General features: G+C 35.4%; 2 protein-coding genes across 2 annotated transcripts; both read right to left on the bottom strand.

The window, feature by feature from the left end:
* Positions 1-4230: 4230 nt before the first annotated feature.
* On the bottom strand, positions 4231-4875 carry LOC149200955 (uncharacterized). Its single transcript, XM_089402833.1, has one exon. It carries the CDS (start codon positions 4846-4848, stop codon positions 4363-4365), a length of 486 nt encoding a protein of 161 aa, XP_089258959.1. The 5' UTR covers positions 4849-4875; the 3' UTR covers positions 4231-4362.
* Positions 4872-9613, bottom strand: LOC149200954 (uncharacterized). The gene is made up of 5 exons (XM_089401133.1): positions 9049-9613; positions 7837-8944; positions 7430-7735; positions 4958-7236; positions 4872-4875 (listed from the first exon to the last, which is right to left on the bottom strand). The coding sequence occupies exons 1-5, from the start codon at positions 9537-9539 to the stop codon at positions 4872-4874; spliced, it is 4188 nt and encodes a 1395-aa protein (XP_089257259.1). The 5' UTR covers positions 9540-9613.
* Between the last annotated feature and the right edge of the window lie 13373 nt (positions 9614-22986).

Below are 22986 nucleotides of genomic sequence, written 5' to 3'. Positions count from 1 at the left end.
CCTGGATTCTATCCAGTGGTCCTGTCTCCTCTTCAAATTCTGTGAATTCCATGTTGGTTAGAATCTTTGCCATCATTGCGACTTTGTTTACTAACCTTCTAATTTGTTTTTGCACTTCATCCATATTTAACAATATTTCCCATTTCTCTTCTGATTGCTCAACTAATACTTTTCCCATAATGTTCTTGAGTTTCCAACAAAGGTTTATGGGTAGCATATATATTGTAATCTTCATTCTCGTGTTGCTCGTGTTGAAAACTCATCTGCCACCATATTTCTCTTCTTCTGCATCTGCTATGAACCATCATTCAATTCTTGATCTGCTCTCAATTTCCCCAATTTCACTTTGGATCGTTGGTGGGGTATTTTCGTAGTAAATATCAATAAAATGATACGCTATCATATGGGCTTGACAGGTAGATGGAATTCTAGCATTACTACAACCCCTCCTACCACTTGAACCTCCTCACTAAGGCATATTTCTCCAACAAGAATGAGTATAGGACCGAGGTTCAAAGAAAGGAGAATGACATACTACACAAAAAAGAACAGTGGACAACGCAAACCTAAGAAAGAGAACATTTAGCCAGTCCACCCAAGATAGCACAAAGACTACTCACCTTCAAACAAATGTCAACGCAAGACTCACAGAGAGAAAACTAAGGACAAAACTTTTGTAGGGATGAGTTTGAAGCGTATCCCCACCCTTTCATAATCATCTAAAACAATACGGGAGGCAATGTGACTATCTAACACAAGAATCAAAGAAAAGATATGAGACAGGGGTGACTATAATCCACAAAAGAAAAAGATAATCCTAGATAATACAAAAGAGATATCCCAACACTAAGGCAAAGACACGACCAAAGAAGCTTAAACTTTTTACAAGTATAGCCCCAAATTGAGAACCAAAAGCACCAAAGAGGAATGCCAAGATAGATGAGATATAATGAAAGTTCAAACCATGGATTACTTTTCTATAAAGAAGTTTCAAAGGCTAAGACAACTGAGTGGAAAAATGGAGTTTCAAAACTGAAGCCTTCCACACCCTCTATGAGACCCTAATTTCAAAATGCTTAAGAAAAGACTCCACCACTATAATAAGGAACTAAACATTGATATGATAATTTGTGCATAAGAAAACAAGACCAATACGGCCAAGATGCCAAAGGAATTGATGAATGCCACTAAAATTGTCAAAAATTACTTCCCAGAGCTTATTCACCGAATGAGGAGCTTGATAAAACCAAACAATGTTAAATATGAATGAATTTGGGGCTAATCATAATGATCATGTAATTAGAGGGATTACTTTTATCTCCACTTTTAAAATTAGGAACAATGAGGTTTTGAGTTCTAGGTTTAGGAAAACCCTACTTGACTACCAAATTGAATGGATTTTGTATGTGATGAATAAGGACAGGGCCCTCCAATTTTTAAGATATTGGCTTGGTAACTTTTGATGTGAATCTTATCTTTCCTTTTGCAAGTGCTTAACCCCAAACTTTATATATTTTATGACAAAACTTCATCCTAATAGAAACATTTAGAATGTTTTCCACAACCAAATGGGATTTAGAAAGATTTTTTAGGTAAGAGTTCAAGTCATTCAGAGGAATCATACTATTCTCTTTAATTTTAAAAGTCAAAATTTACCTCTATAATCTTTTAAGATCTAACTTTGATAAGTGCAGAAGCTTCTATCATTTTATGTTTATGTAGTGCATTTTTTTTTCTTTTTAATTAAGGCTTTGTATCTTTTTATCTCATCTTATTTTAGCGAACCATTAGAGACATCCCTAATAGCTTCTCTAGCACTTTTACACTCATTGACATACCAATGATTGGCTATTCTATTTTTCTTTTTACATAACATCTCAATAGATAATTTGTTAATGGAAGTAGAGATGGTTGCCATAAAATTGTGATAGAGGTTTTCAATATTGTTCTTATACAATATGACATTTAATTCATTATTTAAGTGTTTCAAGAAAAATTAACATTATTTTTTGTTTAAAAGGAAAGTACTTTAATTATCAAAGTTTTATTCAATGGAGATTTTGTGCAGGATAAAGTTCAAAGTTGAAGCCAAAGGTTGATGGTTGAAGTTAGACTCATGCTCATTTAAAAGGTTAAAATTTACTATTTATTTGTATATGCATGGGGATATCACATAGTCCATGACACTACTATGTAGTTCATGGATACAAATCATCTAGTTAGAAATTTACCATCTCATTAGACCATTGCAAATTATTAGATATTGAGAACTATAAAGCTCAATTAGTTCAGTACCAAATAAATTCTCAATCAGAGCTTCATAGTTTTTTGCACCTATTAGCTAAAGCAAGGTCCTCATCTAGCTAAAGAGGATTAGGATTGGAATTATTGTTTAGAAAAATAACTTAATTAGCTGAGTTACAACATTAAAGCCTCTTAGCAATGGGATAGTATCTTTAATTCTCATATTGCAAATACCTTGTTCTATGTTTGTAGGGACAATTTTTATCTAGGTTGTTTTTCTTATAGAAATAGAATTTGATGGTCAAGAAGTAATAGATTGTTATATAAATATTGTTGGCATTAAAATCTTAATTCTCCCTCCAAATGTATTGATTGAGAATGTATTTATTATAAGTCAAATGTGAGAAGAAATGTTCATTTTATGTAACAAGCATATGCCTCCAATCCCTTTATGAAGGATTTGATATTCAATATCAATCACAATACAAATCCTTCAATGTTAAGAACCTTAGATTCTTCATGCTTACAAGCTTCAACCAATAATACAATACCAATTTCATTCAAAATATAAACTAATATATGCCGTTTGTTCCATGGAACACCATGAAGAGGATCTCAAGTATACCAAATTCCTATTTAATTTATACCTTTTGTATTTGTATCTCTAATAATAACTTTTTAGTTCCTAATTATTGTTTGTTTTCCTTCTTTCTTAGTTTCTTTAATTTTTCTGATTTACTTAGTTAATTCTATTTGGTCTTTTGGAATGAAGTATTTTCTTTATAAATATTTTGGCCTCTTTTATGCTTTGTAATTTTGCTTAATATACTAGATTTATGGTCCTTAAAACTTCAATTACTATAATCAACCTATCTTTATATTCAATTATTTTGTCCAATCTCTTTACTTTTATGAAATAAGTTGTCTCAATATATAATTTATGCTTTAATTCTTGTTAACATGTCTTTTATCTTTGAACACTTTAAAAAAAACAAAAAAACAAGCCAATAAATATATAAAATAGAATTATATTTCTTTATATTTAGATTCCTTCACTCTCGAGAACATGTCCCATTCTTTTTAAAAATAATTATAAAATATAATTGAAAATTAAATCACTTTGATGGTGATATTAAGTATAATAAGTTTCCTTAGGTTATGGCCAGTGATAAAAAAATAACTATATCAAATTATAGCAAACAAATTGGAATCCTTAGACATAATAGAAATATAAAATTGTTTTATAAAACAAAATAGAGGACATTTAATTATACTATAATTAGTATATAATACATTTTAATGATAAAATGATTAATTAATATTTAATATGTAATATTAAATATAATAAATTTAATTGATTTATTATGAGTTTTAAATTTTGTTATAATTTATTTATTTGTAAAACTTATTTTTACATGTATGAATTTATTACATTTAATTTTTTATTTTTTGAAAATTTTCAAAATAGATGTTACTTCCAAAATTAATTTGTTAACGAAATTATAAAGGTGTTATATTTTGTTAAAAAAGTAATTTACACTAGCTTGAATTTAACCACTGTAAAAAATAGTAACATCCTGAAAACTAAACCATTAATAATCTCTTTAAATGGGTGCCATAACGTAAATAAAATATTAAATATATATTTTTAATTAAAATATAATTATTTTAAAATTTTAGTTTTCTCATTTACTTTTTAATACTAATTTAAATGTTCAGTCAAAAATAGACCATATTAAAAATTATTTTCCATAAAACACAACAATAAAATTTAAACTACCTCCTATTTAACCTAATTAATTGAATTTCTTTAAATTTTTTTATCTAAATTAAATTACTTTACAGTTTTAACAATAATCAATAATTAAATTAAATTAAATTTCTTTAAAATTACTATTAAAACCATGTACTCGCATAAAACATGTAAATATGCTTGTTATAATAAGCACGAGGACCATGATGTAAATATAATTGTCTAACAATGAATACACTCGGACAGCGGTGGGTGTCTATTATTGAAAAAAACAAAACATAAATAAAAACATATTTATAAGCGTTATGACCGTCTGTTACAGTGATCTAATTATTATCACTTCAATCCTCCACTCAGCGGGTCCCCTACTCCCACACAGGGCATTGTAATTTGGGACATTTTGAGACATCTATCATTTCCCATTCCAACCACGTAAAATCTTCAACGCCTTCCACTTCTTCTAACTCAACGCACCCTCTTACATTCATTTCCTGAAGCTCTGTCGCGTGCTCCAACCCCCGGATCCTCCTCAGCTTCACACATCCATCTGCGTAAAACCCCTCCAAGGATACCAACTTTTCCATGCTGGGCAGTTCTTCTAACTCTGAGCACCCAGCAACATTTAGGATTCTAAGATTTGTCGTCTGCCCCAACCCCTGTATAGTCTTAAGCTTCTTACATCCCTCTGCCCACAACCCCTCCAAGGATACCAACCTTTCGATGCCCGGCAATTCTTCTAACTCTGAGCATCCAGAAATATTTAAGCGTATAAGCTTTGTAGCCTGAGCCAACCCGTGTATGCTCTTCAGCTTCATACATCTCTTTGCCCACAGCTCCTGCAAAGATACCATTATTTCCAGACTTGGGAGTTCTTCTAACTCAGAGCAATCAGAAACAACCAGGTATTCAAGTTCAAGCTTCTTACATCTGGCTGCCCACAACTCCTTCAAGGATTCCAACCTTTCGATGCCCGGCAATTCTTCTAACTCTGACCATACAGAAACATTTAAGCGTATAAGATTTGTAGCCGGATCCAACGCGTGTATGCTCTTCAGCTTCATACATCCCTTTGCCACCAGCTTCTCCAAAGATACCATTGTTTCCAGACTTGGCAATTCTTCTAACTCTGAGCATCCAGAAACATCGAGGTATTTAAGTTTTGTAGCCTGCGTCAATCCCGGTATGATCTTCAGCTTCAGACATCCACCTACCCGCAACTCTACCAAAGATACCAACTTTTTCATGCTGGGCAGTTCTTCTAACTCTGAGCACCCAGAAACATTCAAGTGTGTAAGCTTTGTAGCCTGAGCCAACCCGTGTATGCTCTTCAGCTTCATACATCCTTCTGTCCACAGCACCTGCAAAGATACCATTGTTTCCAGACTTGGGAGTTCTTCTAACTCAGAGCACTGAGAAACAACCAGGTATTCAAGTTGTGTAGTCTGGGTCAATCCCCGTATGCTCTTAAGCTTCTTACATCCGTCTGCCCACAACCCCTCCAACGATACTAACCTTTCGATGCCCGGCAATTCTTCTAACTCTGAGCATCCAGAAACATCTAAGCGTATAAGCTTTGTAGCCTGAGCCAACCCGTGTATGCTCTTCAGCTTCATACATCCGTCTGCCCACAGCCCCTGCAAAGATACCATTGTTTCCAGACTTGGGAGTTCTTCTAACTCAGAGCACTCAGAAACAACGAGGGATTCAAGTTCTGTAGCATGCGTCAATCCCCGTATGCTCTTCAGCTTCAGACATCCACCTACCCGCAACTCGACCAAAGATACCAACTTTTCCATGCTGGGCAGTTCTTCTAACTCTGGGCACCCAGAAACATTTAAGTGTGTAAGCTTTGTAGCCTGAGCCAACCCGTGTATGCTCTTCAGCTTCATACATCCCTTTGCCAGCAGCTCCTTCAAAGATACCATTGTTTCCAGACTTGGCAATTCTTCTACCTCTGAGCATCCAGAAACATCGAGGTATTTAAGTTTTGTAGCCTGCGTCAATCCCCGTATGCTCTTCAGCTTCAGACATCCGCCTACCTTTAGGGATCTCAGCTTCGTCGCCTTTTCCGACCCCCGTATGCTCTTCAGGCTCACACAGTTGTTTGCCACCAACTCCTCCAAACATATAAACGTTTCCATAGTTGGAAGCTCTTCTAAATGGGAGCACCCAGAAACATGTAGGGATCTTAGCTTCGTCGCCTTCGCCGACCCTCGTATGCTCTTCAGGCTCACACAGTTGTTTGCCACCAACTCCTCCAAACATAAAAACGTTTCCATAGTTGGAAGCTCTTCTAAATGGGAGCACCCAGAAACATATAGGGATCTCAGCTTCGTCGCCTGCGCCGACCCCCGTATGCTCTTCAGGCTCACACAGTTGTTTGCCACCAACTCCTCCAAACATAAAAACGTTTCCATAGTTGGAAGCTCTTCTAAATGGGAGCACCCAGAGACATCTAGGGATCTCAGCTTCGTCGCCTGCGCCGACCCCCGTATGCTCTTCAAGCTCTCACATGCCTGTGCGTTCAACTTCTCCAAACATAAAAACGTTTCCATACTTGGCAGCTCTTCTAGCTCGGAGCACCAAGAAACATCTAGGGATCTCAGCTTCGTCGCCTGCGCCAACCCCCGTATGCTCTTCAGCCACTTACAATTCATTGCCAGCAACTCCTCCAAACATAAAAACGTTTCCATACTTGGCAGCTCTTCTAGCTCGGAGCACCAAGAAACATCTAGGGATCTCAGCTTCGTCGCCTGCGCCAACCCCCTTATGCTCTTCAGCCTCTTACAATCTCTTGCCCGCAACGCCTCCAAACATAAAAACGTTTCCATACTTGGCAGCTCTTCTAAATGGTAGCACCCAGAAACATCTAGGAATCTGAGCTTCGTAGCCTGCGCCGACCCCCGTATGCTCTTCAGCCTGTTACAATTTCTTGCCCGCAACTCCTCCAAACATAAAAACGTTTCCATACTTGGTAGCTCTTCTAGCTCGGGGCACTCAGAAATATTTAGGGATCTCAGCTTAGTCGCCTGCGCCGGGACCCGTATGCTTTTCACCCTCTCACATCCGCTTGCATGCAACTCCTCCAAACATAAAAACGTTTCCATACTTGGCAGCTCTTCTAGCTTGGAGCACCAAGTAACATCTAGGAATCTGAGCTTCGTCGCCTGCGCCGGGAACGGTATGCTTTTCAGCGAATAACAATGGTTTGCATGCAACTCCTCCAAAGATGCTGGCAACTGCAGAGGTGCGTGCAAAAGCAAAATGTTCACTCGTTACCACCACAAGTAATATCATAATTCACATTATCATAACCTTACGAATTCTTTTCAAACGAAAATGTTGTGGGACAGTAATAGCTACTAAACATACAAACGTCAACCTAACAAATTTCTAAACATACAAACGTCAACATAACAAATTTCTACTTACTGATGATTCGCATTCACTGTCCGACAATGTTTTTAATTCGCTTCTATCCACTCGTAGAACCCTTAATTTCTTCATTGTAACCAACGAAGGCAGGGAAGAGTGGGGACATCCTTGCCAGCTGAGCCACAATAGATTTGGTAACTTCACCCTCGTCAGGATGCGTTCCAAGAGAGAGCCTTCAATATGAAGAATTTGCAACCTCCTCAAAATGCGGTTCCAGCCATCATTTTCAGTCTCAATAATGTCACATAGATCATCGCCACCAAATTCGCCTTCAACCAGCCGAATTCCCCGCACGGTGATTTCCTGTCCATAGTTGAAAAACGAATGTTATGGCTGGTTCGTTCAAAAATTCGTACCACGCTTTTAGTGAATAATCTTAAAAAAGAGAATGACTAAACACTTACAAATGATTGTTGTGACAAATAATCAATAACCCTTTTCGTCTGCCAAAAACGATGTGGCGACGAAGTAGCAGCAACCTCTCTTCCCAGGTCTCTTACCTGGTCGTGCATACGTATACAATTCCAGTCGTCCACTTCTACAAGAGACTTGTCCTGCAGATTTAGAAACCCTCGCTTTCCTCTCCAATCTGATCCGTTCCATATGCTTATGGCCGAATCCCTGTTTTCACCTATGAAAAAGCACGCGATATCTAGGAATATCTCTTTTTCCTGTTTATCGAGTGAGCAATAACTTCTAAAAAGTGTCTTCTGTATGTCACTGGGAAGTATTTCTTTAAGATCCTCCAATTCGTCTGCCCACTCGGATATTTCTTTATTATAAAGAGATGCCCCAACTACTTTCAGAGATAAGGGTAATCCATCGCAACATTTTAAAAATTTATACACCAGAGGCTCAAACGCTGGGATCGGATTAGCTTGGCTGAACGCATAAGAACAGAAGAGCTCTAGCGAGTGCTTTTCATTAAGCCCAGATAGTTTATAAATAGATGAATTTTCAACTCTTGAGTTTCTCAGAACACCCCCATCTCTAGATGTAATCAATATTAAACTCCCTGAATTGAGATTGCCATAAAAAGTTTGAAAGGGCAAAAATGCATTCACCTGGTCCACATTATCTACATCATCCAATACTATTAAGGCTTTTAAACGTCCGAGAGGCTCTTCCAGCATCCCTGTACCTTCATGAACGTTGTTTACCTTGGTATCCCATCCATTCAAGCTGTTAAGAAGTTGACTCTGTAACAAATGTAAAGACCCCTTACTTGCATGATCTCTGACGTCAGCTAAAAAGCAGGATTTATCATAACCTGATCTCTTCCTATTGAAGAATGCTTTTGCTAAAGTTGTTTTCCCTACGCCACCTAACCCCACAATACCCAATATCTGAGGTTTCCCGCTTTGCTCTGTCTGCAACAGCACTGTATCTTCAAAATCTTTCAGCTTTAAATCCAACCCTGTTGGATAATGGGCCACGTGCAAGCCTGGCTTTGGCACCATTTCTGACAGACGTTTAACCAACTGATCTAGCAGCTCGAACCCCAACTCCTCACTAATTATTGAGAAACAATAAGTAGACCTAGTGAGAAACAAACGCCTATGTCTATTTATCAGTATAAAACACAACTATATCAATACGGAAGGTTGAGTTCTCACCCATTGGACGACTTCAGCTCGAAACCGCTATTGCTTGCAACTCGATGAAGAGCCTTTCTCCATTCCATAGTAGTCTTGATATCATATCGCCTGTTCATCTCAAAAGATAGTAGGGCTTCACCATAGAGGCCCAGCATCCACCGGACGTCAGCGGGCCTGACACGGTAAAAGACTGGTATTACCGGAGCATTTGACTGTAACATCATTACGAGCTCTTTCAGGCACCAATATGACTCAGCATATCTAGGAGAAAGGATCGCCACATGAACAGAGGCGTTTCTAATAACGTGCTCTAATTGAGAAGAAATTTCGTATCCCTCTTGCATCTCCCCTTCATCGAGAAAAGCCGTCAATCCTTTCTCTAGGAGGCGAAGATACAGAGATCTGGCGAAGGTTTTCTTCACATCCTCCCCGCGATGGTTTATGAAAATTTTGTAGGATTTGTAGGTGGGATTAGCCACGGCAGAGGTGGAGGATGAGGATGTAGCCATTGCGAACTGGAAAACAAAAATGAAAGGTAGTAAGCTTCGATACTATGGACGCAATTTGCAGAGGTGTAGACAAGTGAGGGCTTGTAAAGCTCAGAGAGATCGAGGAAAACACTGGGTATGAATATTAAATCTTCACCTGCGGTTTATGCAAGGTTATTTTATGCACCTGTGGTTTATACGTAGTTATTTTATAAAATACAGAGCATAGTAACCGACATCGAGCATCAAATTTCAACGCATTTTTGAAACCCCACGCGCATTCAACTAAAAGTAAGACGCAAACAGGCCCCACACGCAATTGGAGGTAACACATAGGCCCCACAAGATGCTCTGCACGTCATGACAGCGTTAATTAAACGCGTATACATTTAAAAAGAAAAGATGCTCAACTGTCCAAAATTTTGACAAGATTGTGAATTTTAAAATGTGAGGTTGAATATACAAATGAATGGAGCGTTTCCGTAAATTTTGAAAGCATTTACACCGTAGATTACAGAACTCATAATTATAATTCCAAAAGTTCGCAAATAAAAATTATCATTTCAAAAAATCTGTACAAAATTTCGGGAAAAAAAATATCATTAAAATATCAAAAACATTAACCACTCAGAATAAAACTACATAATTTCAAGCTGTAGATTATAGAACTCAGAATTATCATTCAACAAATAAAAGTTATCATTTCAAAAAATTCTTTACTAAATTTCGGGGAAAAAATTATCATTAAAAAATAAAAAACATTAACGACTCAGGATAAAACTACATAATTTCAAACTCGTATTTCAAGATTATATTAATACTATAGTTTAACTATGTTAATATTAAAATATTTACTTATTGTTGAATTGAGGCTTTTTTTTATCCATATCAAGTTTAAGAGAAATTTTTCGAAGTAAATTACAAGATATATCATTTGTCAACGCGTTTCAAACCAATGAGTGTTGGTTCATCGTAAAGACAAGTTGAAAAATCAGATCCATCTTTGCCTGTTAAATAGTATGTGCAGAGCCTCCAATGGCTAACAAAGATAACGGTTAAATTTGACTAGGGACGTGGATCAAACCAGTGAAAAATAAGAGACCTTACCTTTACCTAAATATAATTTATAAGTATAAATTAATTTTAATTAAATTGGTTCATGAGTTAATAGATAGTTACAAGTATTAACTATTTTAAAGATAAATGGAAATTATAAATATTAGAAAAGATGGTATAACTAAAAATATATAAAGGAATAACTAACTAATTAAAACTATATATATATATATATATATATATATATATATATATATATATATAATTATAATTTTTAAATGAGAGGTTAAGTTAGTTGAAAAAAAATAAAAATAAAATAAAAATATTAATATTAAATATATATATATATATATATATATATATATATATTAGAATTAATAATAATAATAATAATAATAATAATTAAAATGGAAAGTGCTTAAAACCAAAAACAAAAAAATAAAAATAAAATAAAAATATTAGAGAAAAATAAATAAATAAATATATATATATATATATATATATATATATATATATATATATATATATTATAAATAATTTTACTAATCAGAATCGAATATATTCTAAAAATCTAAAAGATCCGCAAGAAAGGGATTAGGAAGAGAGAGTTGGGACCCAACACCTACTAATTTTCCAGTAGCTTCTCTGAATTTCCGATAATAGCAATGACACTAGCCTTCTCAATACAAACATGATGATTGGTTTTTTCCTCATGCTCACCTAAAGCGGAAGACTTTGATCTCCTATGCTTGAGGTCAGTTGCGTGTTCACTGATCCTTTGATTGATGGAGCCTCTCACCAATATAGGGGTCCCCACAGGAACAAGGGATAATATATACCCCTTTCATATCTTTAGGGTCGATGGGATCCTTTGTTGATCTGAGACATACAAATGGTGTTAATATTAAAATATTTATTGATAGAATACTTTGCATTCGAGATGTTACACACATACCTTTGACTTTTAATTTCCTATTGAATTTTTAGATTTTTTGGAATTAAACATAAATTATAATTTTTAGATTATGATGATTTTAAATGAAAATTAATACAAAAGAAATAAAATTAATTACAAATAAATATTTTAGAGAATATACTTATCATATTTATTGGTTTACAAATAAATATTTTAGAGAATATAGTTATCATATTTATTGGTTATATATTATGAGATTAAAAAAAAAATTGAAGTATATAGGTTTCGAATTTGATTTATTTTTGGATTTTGAATTTGATTTATTTGTAATAAGAATTTTTTAGATTTTGAATTTGATTTATTTATATTTAATTTTTTTCCGTGTGGAAAAAGTATTAATAGAGATATGAAAAGCTTTTATTTAAAAAAAATATAATGAAATTGGACATTAAGAAAGTATTTTTTAAAATTGGTATAAATAATAATTTTGAACCAATACCATGTTAAGGGTTTCAAGTGTTTTTTCTTTTACTTTAAAACAAAGTTAAGTATTTAAAAATAATTATTATTAAATGAATTAAAAGTTAAAAGATAAATGTCATATTATATTATGTAGTAAAAATATGGACATTCTATTATTAGAAGAAGAAGCATTTTACCAATTTTTGATATAAAGCATATAGACACACTAAGAGCAAAGACTCTCATTCAAGATAATGATCTATACATTGTCATGATGAAATGGATTAAAATTGAGGAACTGAAAAAAGATTTCAAACAAGCTATTAGAGATTCAAGACCTAGTATAAAAGATTACAATAGAATAATGGTGTGACATAGAGATTTGGTAACCACTAAAAATCAAAATACTGAATAGAAACAAATTAACATATATAGCAAAATAAATTCAACTACACAAAAAAAAATTAATAGATTTGATCTTTTATCTAATTAATATGAAAAACTATATCAAGCAATATATAAAAATGAGAAATCAACTTGGATTAAACCATCTTGAACAAGATTAAGATACAAAGGCCAAAACTTCAATCCTCAAAGAGCCAAATATGATCTTCTTTGTTACAAAATAGACATTATATGTGGGAAGACAAGAAGTTTGATATATTTGGAATTTTAATTACTGGTGGTTTCATCACCTAGTCCAACTTCCTTCAATGGTTCATATTTAGTTTGAAGGTTAAATGTTCATGGAGATGATGTCCTCTTTGTGTTAAAAAAATTTGTAAGGATGTGCTAAAAAAATTGTACGCAAATACCATGATTCTAAGATCTTTAGTACTTTGTGTCCTCTACAAAACCTATATTTTGGAATTTGCAACTTACCCTTCTTTCATTAATTTGAACTGGGTGCTTCTTTAAGGGTGGGTGCTTGTATCAAATTTTTTATTTTCACTTTTCACAAAAATGTAAGTATGGGTTCTAATTCAACGCCAAAATAGATTATTCATCTTGAAAGACATTTTTCTTTAATAATAATAATAATAGAAGATAAGTAAAAGTGAGAATAAATCATTAATAAATAGATCAACTAACAAATAATTATAAATATATATTTATTTATTTATATTATTATTTAATAATGCATTACACTATACCTATCCCAAATGCCTATGAAGCTTTAGTAAAATGTATGTAATCTTTTTCAGCATAAATCATTTTGTAAAACAAAATGTAGGTAAGCTCAATTAGGTTCTTAACAAAACTTCGGCCCAACAAAATTTCCCAAATGATCGTTATTCCATAGATATAAGTCAGCAAAAATGTTGTGATATTTGATTTTCATTAGTTAGCCAAGTGCATGTAATCAACACTTAAATCTGCACTAAAGGAAGGCTAATGACTCAAGTCAAGTTTTGTAAAATGTTGAGGGTAATCGTCATTTAATTCACTACAAAACCATTTCATTTCCTATCCTAATTCCATTCTTAATTCCTATTATATTTGAAAGAAATTTACCCTAATTCCAACCACTTAGGAAATGCCCACCTAAAGCAATGGAATGAATTTCAAGGTAAAAGTAGGCTTATCTAGGGCCTTAAACTTTAATTGGAAATTCTTTTAATACATTTGTACCTACCTATGATTTCAAAATGGATGTAATATAACTTACTTATCTAGGGAGTGTCCCACATAAGAGTCTTGTGGTTGAAAATTTTCGCGAGCATCAAATTCATGAGGGATGGATTGCAAATTTACCAAATGGCAGTGGTCACCCAAATCAACCAATTTCTTCTTCAAAAACACATGATGCTTAGTCTTTTGAACCTCAAAAACTTATCTTAATTAGGTATTATTTATACTCCTTACTCCTTGTCTCCGGACAAATTCTTTCTACTGACACCTCCTCAACTTGCACTAGCTTCTTTAATGGAATATGTTTTTAACAATCTACCACTAGTTCTTTTTCAGCTACCTTTTTTTTCTTTAATGTCTTCATTGTGCTCATAATATTCACAACATTAAAAACTAGTGAAATGTCCAAATCATCAAATATATCCAACTTATACGTGCATTATTAGAAATTTTTTCAAGGATTTCACATGGTCTTATCTTATTATACTTTAGTTGATATAAGTTCCCTTAGGAAAATTTTCCTTCCTTAGATGATACATTACTAGGTCTCTTTCTAAAATTGTCTTCACTTCCATTTTCTAATCGTCTTTCTCTTTGTACTCCCCATTACTTTGGAGCGGCTTATTATTTACTTGCTCGTGTACATCTCCCATGTACTCTACAAACATCACTACATATTCACTATTTGCATGCCCCACAATTAGAAATATCACCAAATCTATCACTTCCTTTGGTGATCTCCCATGCACACTCTAAAAAGGTAGTCTTCCATATGGATCTATTTACTAAATTTTTATAAGAACTTCTACTTTAAAATCATAGCCCATTACCTTGGTTTATCTCCTACCAAATATCTTATCAAATTACGAATACATACAATTATAACCTACATCATTCCATCCATTTAAGGATAATATGTAGACTAAACTACAACCTAGATCCCAACCTTTTCCTCAAGGTCTTCAAAAAATGTCTTAAGAATCTAATATCCCTATTTGAAGTGATACTCTTGGGTAATCCATCCAACTGAACTTGTTTTTTAAAGATAACAATATTTATAGCATCACTTGTCTTCTCATGTAATAAAATGTGACATTTTTTAAAATATGTCCACAACCATCAACATTTAATTATTACCTCTTTGAGTTCCTTAGTAATACCAAAACAAAATCCATGTGTAGATCTCCCCAAGGTTTCTCTAGTAAAAGTAAAGGTGTATAAAGGTGTATAAAAACTTATATTTTGACCTCTTCCTTTTGCATGCTAATATATTTTAAAACCTTCAACCAATCCCCTCCCATCTCTATAGATGATTTATCTTTCTTCAATCAAAGGTTTATTCCCGTCATTGCCAAAATGACCACCCAAACCTCCACTATGTAATTCCCCAAAGAGATTTTCTCTCATGGAGATTTTTGGTATGCACAACTTTTGATTCTTGAATTAAAATCCTTCTTGAACACAAAAAAAACCAAATATGGATTGTTCCCCATGCTCTATGGACTATGGCTTTTTGCAAGCTTTCCAAATATCTAGAAACTCTACAGCATCCTCATATAAGGCTTTCATATTATCTAGACTCACAATCTTAACAAACATAGTACTTAGTAACAATAATGTTGTACATAATGCATCACCAACCTTATTAATATCCCTCAATCTATGCTTCAAAACCAATCAGGAAGTTTGCAATAATTCAACCCATTTCATATGTCTCTAATTCAACTTTCTCGAAATGTTCAAATACTGAAATATGTGGTGGTCACCATATAACACATATTCCTTAGGTAAAATATAGTGTCTACACTTCTTTTCTACTTGAATTATGGATAAAATTCTTGACCATAAACATAGCACTTTATTTGGGTTTCATTTAACTTTTCAATAAAGAAAGCAATAATCTTACCTTCTTGACTCAATTTTGTTCCAATTACTCACTAACATCTCAATCAAATTTGAAAATTTTGTTGAAATATAAATGCTAATATTGGTTATTTAGTAACTTTCTTCTTCAAGATGTCAAAGTTACTTTTTGTAATTGGTGTCCATTGAAAGCTTCATTTCTTCATACATTTAGTGAATGATGCACATATATACCACTAATATCTCAAATGAACTTCTTGTAGTCTGAAACATCTATCATAAAAAGTGATTTTAAAAACAACCCATTCAACTCTTACTCTTAACTTTCCTCTATCCATCATGAATCATTATTAGCAAACCATAAACCCCATTTACACCAACTCTTGTTCCATGACAGTACATTTATCCCATCTTTAATTGGAAAATTTTGCTTGTTTAACATCTCCAATACTTGTTGTAAATGTTGGATGTGAAAAAAGAATTTGAAATGCTCATGCTTGTGGAACTATGATTCTTCCGTGGATTGTGTATCTAGCAAATAGAGAAAGGGATTTTTATCTCTCAAAATAAATACCTCAAAGAAATAATGAGGAAATGTGCTATGGAGGAATGTAAACATATAAGTACAACCATGGCAACAAGTTATAAACTCAGTAAGGATAATTAATATACAAAGGTAAATCAAAGTATGTATCATTCTATGATTGGAAACATACTTTGTCTCACAACTTCAATACCAAACACCATGCAAGTAGTAGGTTTGGTGGTAAGATTTCAGTCAAACCCAAAGGAAACTTATATGTAGGTTGTTAAGATTATTTTTAAATATTTCCAAGGAACTATTGGTTTTGGCTTATGGTACTCAAGGAGCAAATATTTCACTCAAACAACATACATAGATGCAGATTGGGCAAGTAGTGTTAATAATAAGAAAAACACAAGTTGAGCAACATTCTTCTTGGGAAATTGTTTAGTATATATTGTAGCTACTGTAATACCCTCCAAAATTTTGGCTTGCACTCGATTTTAGAGCCTTACTTAGTGTTTTACATTGTTTTGCAAACACTAGAGCTCATTTCATGAGTTTTATTGCAGTGCTTTGGTCCCTTGTGCATGTCGGGTTATCTGTCGTCTTTTGGCACGTTTGGTTGTCATGCAATGTTTACAAGCCTATTTTGATGGTTTCGAAAGTTATTCTTTGTGTATATTATTTCTCCTAACCATGTAAACATTTGTCGCATCCATACACAAAGTCTTGAGGACTGTCAGACAAGTGTCATCATGGTCATCCTAAAGCCTATCTTAAGTGTCACACTTGTCATATCTTGTCATGAGGCAATCACAGAGAGGGAAATAGTTTGTTCATGTGTTATGATGATCTATGTTGTCATGTCATCAAAGTATGCTAAGTGTGTGATCAAAGTCAAGGTTCATCTCAGTTCATCACTTATCCCACACAACCATTTTCAAAAAAATCTTCCCGATCGAGCAACTTAGCTTCACCGAACCCCAACTGAACTGTGCATTGCGTAGTCTCAACCCTCTAAGCTATGACCTTTTTGCTTGGAATTGTGCAATTCATAGTCCCTATCCCTGAGGGCTGATTCTCTGAGCAATTCCTTTTCACAGCTCCCGATCTTGACCCCCATAATTGCACAGTTATGTCTCCTAGCCCGCGTTGAACTACACACTTCGCATCTTAAACCCTCAAAATTTTCCCTTGGCTACTAGAAATATGCAATGCGCAAAATCTGTAGAAATTCCCATTGTAGATCAATAGATTATGCAATATACTAAAGCAAAATACAAGATCTACTTCTACAACAAACTTGTGGAAGCTTAATCGAATATGAGCAAGATCAAATAGAACACATATAACAAAGAATGAGAAAGCAATCACACATGAACACAGAAGAATAATCTGGGGAAAGCCTTAGCTAAAAACCCCGCTATTTGTATTATCATACAAGTGGAAATATCTCAAGATTACACAAAGCTTTAGCTCTCAAGCTATATGGCTCTCAGTACAATCCCTCAATGCTGCTCATAGATAGTCAAAGGCCTCTCACAAACCTTATCCTCTACCCTCCAAGCCTCCTATTTCCTTGCACAGTTTCTCCTAGATCCTCTTGCTTCCACCTGTGTGAATTCACCTCTCACACAACTCACTAACCTCTGAAATAACTGCGCAATCCTGAAGGAGATAATTCCTTCTGCATGGATGAGTTTCCTTTATAGGAAAAATCCTCCAACTGATAGTACAATGTCCCTGTCTTTAATCTCAACTGGGTCTCTGCCTGAACTGACATGCATCAGTTGTTTATGAGAGAATATTCAGTTATCTGAAGTACACTAGTTGCATGCATGCATGCGTTAACTAACTGAACTCACAATTAGTTCCTCCAACTGTTTGGAACTAATTTAACTAAACTTAACTCAGTTAATTGAGCTAACTAATTACAACTCATCCTGATCTCCTTAATTAAGGGATAACTTCCTCAATCAAAGGGATAATTGTTGCATGTCTTCACATAGACTTCATGTTTGATTTTCTCCAACTAATTAACTCAAGATTAATTAATTAATTATTTTTCAAACAGCTAGTGAGACTAAATTCGAATTTTAATTCAAGGACTAATTAAAATTGGAATCTATCTCGAAATGCTATTTATAGCAATGCTATTTTTAGCATTTCTATTTTTTTCTATTTCCAACAGAGTTGGAGTATATCCTAAAATGTTATTTATAGCAATGCTATTTTTAGCATTTCTATTTTTAGCATTTCTTGTTTCTATTTTCAACACTTCCTTTCAACAAGAAAGGAATTCAACTCGAACCCGATCCTGAACCTTTAGAATGTTCTGCATGCAACACTTCTCTCAAGTGTTGTTGCTCCAACAACTCTAGGAACACAAAAAATATCCAACCTGAATCAGAATGATGCCTCTGTCATCAAAGTATCTGACTACTATTGCCTTTGTCGATTGAAAACTCTGCACCTCTATGCTCTTCAGTATCTGACTGCTCTAGCCTCTGTCACTTTGATCTCTGACTGCATCAATCACACTGATTCCTCCTGCTGCATCTGTGCTGCTGCTGGTCCTATCTCCCAGCACTACATCCGCACTGCACCTCCTCTCATCATGCTGCATCGTGCTACCCAATGCTGCATTGCAACTCAATTACTGAGAAGTAAGTAACTAATCTTCCATCTGACCTCCCTGTTGTGCTAGAAACACCCTCTGATGTTGAAGCTCCCTCTGCCACTGACAAGTGCTCCCTCTCTGACCTCTGCGCTACTGCAACAACTCCTTGCATCTCGCACCGTTGCACACCTCTCTGTGCCATCCTGCATTGGTGCAACACTCTTGTGCCTCTCACATTGCTGCAACCTACTAGCTTTGCATTGTCTTGGGACTCCTGCACTGCAGCTCTCTTTACTGCTCCATTCGCATTTGTCTCTACCCACTCAGCCAATCCTGCTACTCCTCGTTGGGGCTCCCGTAGCAAGGTCTAATCAAAGAGGTTGGGTACCTAAAAGATCCTGCCTCTATTTCAGCCTTCATGGGACTATCACTTCACACCGCCCCACCTCACACCTGGAGATATGGCTGCATGTGATCCCTCTACCCACTTGGCTCAAAATTTCCCCCTACTGGAGGTCTCCCCGTGAGTGGATGCCTCCACTCAGTCTCCTCTCAGCTTCTCCAGTTGTGGCTGCTCCACAACCTCCTAAAGCTGCTTCACCAATTATGGCTCCTCCACAATTGTTTGAGACTTCTTCCGGCGTTGCATGTTGAGAGGTAATGTACTCTCCCTCTCAACCACCAAGTCTCCAACATTTGACTTGCTCCTCAAGGCTTTGAATGCATCTTGTACCTCAAGTGCATATAGGTTCTTGGCCAACAAACCAATCTGTTTCATCTTTCCCGCCGTCACGAAATTTTTTGGAAAAAGAGCTGATTTTAAATCAACGATATCTCCCTCATCTGAACTCTTAGTCAACCGTTTTTTTTTTTGGGATCTTTTTCCCCAAGGAATCCAGATCTGCTATTTGTTTCTGAAAATTTTTCACAAAAAATTTCAAATCTGCTCTGAAAACTCGCGGCCCAAATTTTTTTTTTTTTTTTTTTAATTCGAATTTTCTTCTTCGTATATTGTTCACTATTTCGATCACATTTTCTCTGATACCATGTAGAAATTCCCATTGTAGATCAACAAATTATGCAATATACTAAAGCAAAATACAAGATCTACTTCTACAACAAACTTGCGGAATCTTAATCGAATATGAGCAAGATCAAATAGAACACATATAACAGAGAATGAGAAAGCAATCACACATGAACACAAAAGAATACTCTGGGGAAAGCCTCAGCTAAAAACCCCGCTATCTGTATTATCATACGAGTGGAAATATATCAAGATTACATAAAGCTTTAGCTCTCAAGCTATACGGCTCTTGGTACAATCCCTCCCTGCTACTCATAGATAGTCAAAGGCTTCTCGCAAAACTTCTCCTCTGCCCTCCAAGCCTCCTATTTTCTTGCGCAGTTTCTCCTGGGTCCTCTGGCTGCCACCTGTGTGAATTCACCTCTCACACAACTCACCAACCTCTAAAATAACTGTGTAATCCTAAAGGATATAATTCCTTCTGCATGGATGAGTTTCCTCTATAGGAAAAATCCTCCAACTGATAATACAATGTCCCTTTCTTTAATCTCCACTAGGTCTCTGTTTGAACTGACATGCATGAGTTATTTATGAGAGAATATTTAGTTATCTAAACTACACTAGTTGCATGCATGCATGCATTGACTAACTGAACTCACAATTAGTTCCTCCAACTGTTTGGAACTAATTTAACTAGACTTAACTCAATTAACTGAGCTAACTAATTACAACTCAAAGTAAAACTCATCCTGATCTCCTTAATTAAGGGATAACTTCCTCAATCAAAGGGATAACTGTTGCATGTCTTCACATAGACTTCATGTTTGATTTTCTCCAACTAATTAACTCAAGATGAATTAATTAATTATTTTTCAAACAGCTAGTGAGACGAAATTCGAATTTTAATTCTCAATTTTAATTCAGGGACTAATTAAAATTGGAATCTATCCCAAAATGATATTTATAGCAATGTTATTTTTATCATTTCTATTTTTTGCTATTTCCAACAGAGTTGGAGTATATCCTGAAATGCTATTTATAGCAATGTTATTTTTAACATTTCTATTTTTAGCATTTCTTGTTGTTATTTTCAACAAAATCTAGCCTCCCTTGACATCCAAAACTGCACAGTTTGCTTTCCAAGTTTCCTTTCCCTCAGCTAGACCCCACTACCTCCAGAAACTTTGCAATCTTGTCCTTCAAGCCTCCCTCAGCTGCACATTGCGCAATCTCAGAGCCCAAGCTCTCCCCTTTACTACTGAAACTATGCAATTCACAGTCATTGAGCCCCTTTTCCAAGTCTGTCACCTTGCCCTGGGCTCAGTTGATGGATCAAAATATATCATCTTAGACTAGGGGATTTTCGGATTGATGTCATCTCATTATAAGTGAATTGCAAGAACAGGTACACTATCGTGTCATGGCGAGATGATGGAGAAGGAGAAGTAGGAGGGAAGCATGCCTAAAGACTCTCTTGTAACTAAACTCACATGAATATCAATCGAGAGAAAGAGAAGGGACACACAAGTTTGAAACCACCTTCCAAGACTAAATATCATTGAAGATTTTGCATCACCAAGCCATGCGAAGGTGAAGAGAAAGCATATCCAATAAGACATCCAACACTTAGCAGCAATAGTGGCTTGACATTCCCACATCATCAAGCAGTCCATGTCAACAGTGTCATGTCATGTCATGTCATGAGTGGTCATATGCCACATGACTATTGTGTACCATGTATATTGTATTCAAATTTATTGTAAAGTGGAAGTCGAAAGGACACACATGTAATGTAAAGAGTCATGTAAGTTGAAAAGTCATAGGAATTTAAACAGTCATGAGGGTAGTCAAAGAGTCACCCTTGGTTATATACTCCCTCATTATATGAGAAAAAGACTTTTCACCTTGGCTCCTCCCACAAGGCATTAGAGAGATCAGCTAGTTCTTTGAGGAGCAAGGAGTGGCTCCAATGTCCCACTATTGGGGCTTACTGATGTACATTTTAAACATGTGTCTTGGAAATTTTACTTTATAATAGAAGCCTTTAAGGCCAGCACATTCTTTATGCATGGACTATGAATGTTTGTAAGACTATTTTGTGGACATTTATATTTCATGTTTGCATTCACATGTGCTAAGATAATTGAACTATTTCAGTTATTTTAGTATTTATCTTATTGAGAATGTGTTTTAATGGTTGTTATTGTTGTCCCATCCTTGTGGAATATTCCGTGGGATACTAGACATATCCTTCCTCACTTATTGCTTGTAACGACTATCACATCTGTTGTGGACTATTCCATTGGATGTTAAACAAATCCATTTGGTTCATGTGTGTCTCTTCTTGGGTGGTACTATTACCTCTCACTTAGAGGATCACTTTTCTCCCTGCTCTACAGTAGAAGAACCTTAACACAGTTGCAACTAAACACTCACCATCCACACCCCCTTGCTTTTTGAAGACACCACTACATCCCTCTCTCGTGTTGACAACTAGATTCAAGGCAAATATTTAATGATTTGGCAACTAGGCCTTTATACCGGATGGAAATCCTACACCAAATAGTGTGAGGTCTAATTGGGACTTCATATTGGGGAGATCCCCTGAATATTGGTGGGTCCATCACCGTCAACATTTCTGGCACTAGAATGAGGGCAGTCAGTATTTTATGGTTGATAAATGCACTGACTCCATCATTCCATCTTCTGGCCAAGGTAGCAACGTTCATTACACCCCCCTACTCGTGCTTCTGAAGTGGGTGACTCTTCTCAGCCTAGGCCTGGACATGAAATTTTGTATGATCAGATTCAGGCCATCCGCCTTATAACCCATCAATTTGAAAATTTTGTTGGATTGATCCCAAGAGTAATCAATCTTCCATATTCTTCAAAGAAAAACAAGAGCACCTCCAAACGGATAGTATTTTCAACTCTTGAAGACTTGATTCTTGCCACCCTTGAAGAATTATTAGACTCTATGGAAAAATAAGAAGAACCCCTACTCTTTCACGGTGGTGATGGAGACAACATTCCACTCTCAGACACAACTTTTGGCAGGACAAGCGGATAAGAAGAAGAGGAAGAAGAACCATTAGAATATGATAAAGAAGAGGAGGACAATGAAGAAGGAGACATGGCAGACCAAAATCTGGACTGGATGACTCAGGGCCCACTCGCAATTCTGGGTGTTCTACACAAGATGCCAAGGCATTCAGAGAAGCTCTTAACAAAGTATGACCCTGATAAGACAATGAAGGTTGAAGACCATCTGGACAACTTTTACCTGCATCTGCAAACACTTGAGGTACGTTACGACGATGTTGCATGTAGACTTTTCCCATGTACCTTGGATGGTAGAGTATTTGT

This window comes from Pinus tabuliformis, chromosome 2_1 (assembly GCF_031772625.1).
Source record: "Pinus tabuliformis cultivar Carrire ecotype Pingquan chromosome 2_1, CPIR1, whole genome shotgun sequence".
Classification (NCBI taxonomy): domain Eukaryota; kingdom Viridiplantae; phylum Streptophyta; class Pinopsida; order Pinales; family Pinaceae; genus Pinus; species Pinus tabuliformis.
The sequence above is the reverse complement of the archived record's forward strand: the minus strand, read 5'-3'. Positions and strand labels throughout refer to the sequence as shown.

Excerpts from the sequence above, each read along its gene's own strand:
- LOC149200954 (XM_089401133.1), bottom strand. The coding sequence starts at position 9,539 with ATGGCTACATCCTCATCCTCCACCTCTGCCGTGGCTAATCCCACCTAC. Across the intron at positions 8,945-9,048 it reads GAGCTGAAGTCGTCCAATGG|TGAGGAGTTGGGGTTCGAGC; the intron begins GTGAGAACTCAA and ends CTCAATAATTAG. Across the intron at positions 7,736-7,836 it reads ATTTGTCACAACAATCATTT|GAAATCACCGTGCGGGGAAT; the intron begins GTAAGTGTTTAG and ends AACTATGGACAG.
- LOC149200955 (XM_089402833.1), bottom strand. The coding sequence starts at position 4,848 with ATGGTATCTTTGCAGGAGCTGTGGGCAAAGAGATGTATGAAGCTGAAG.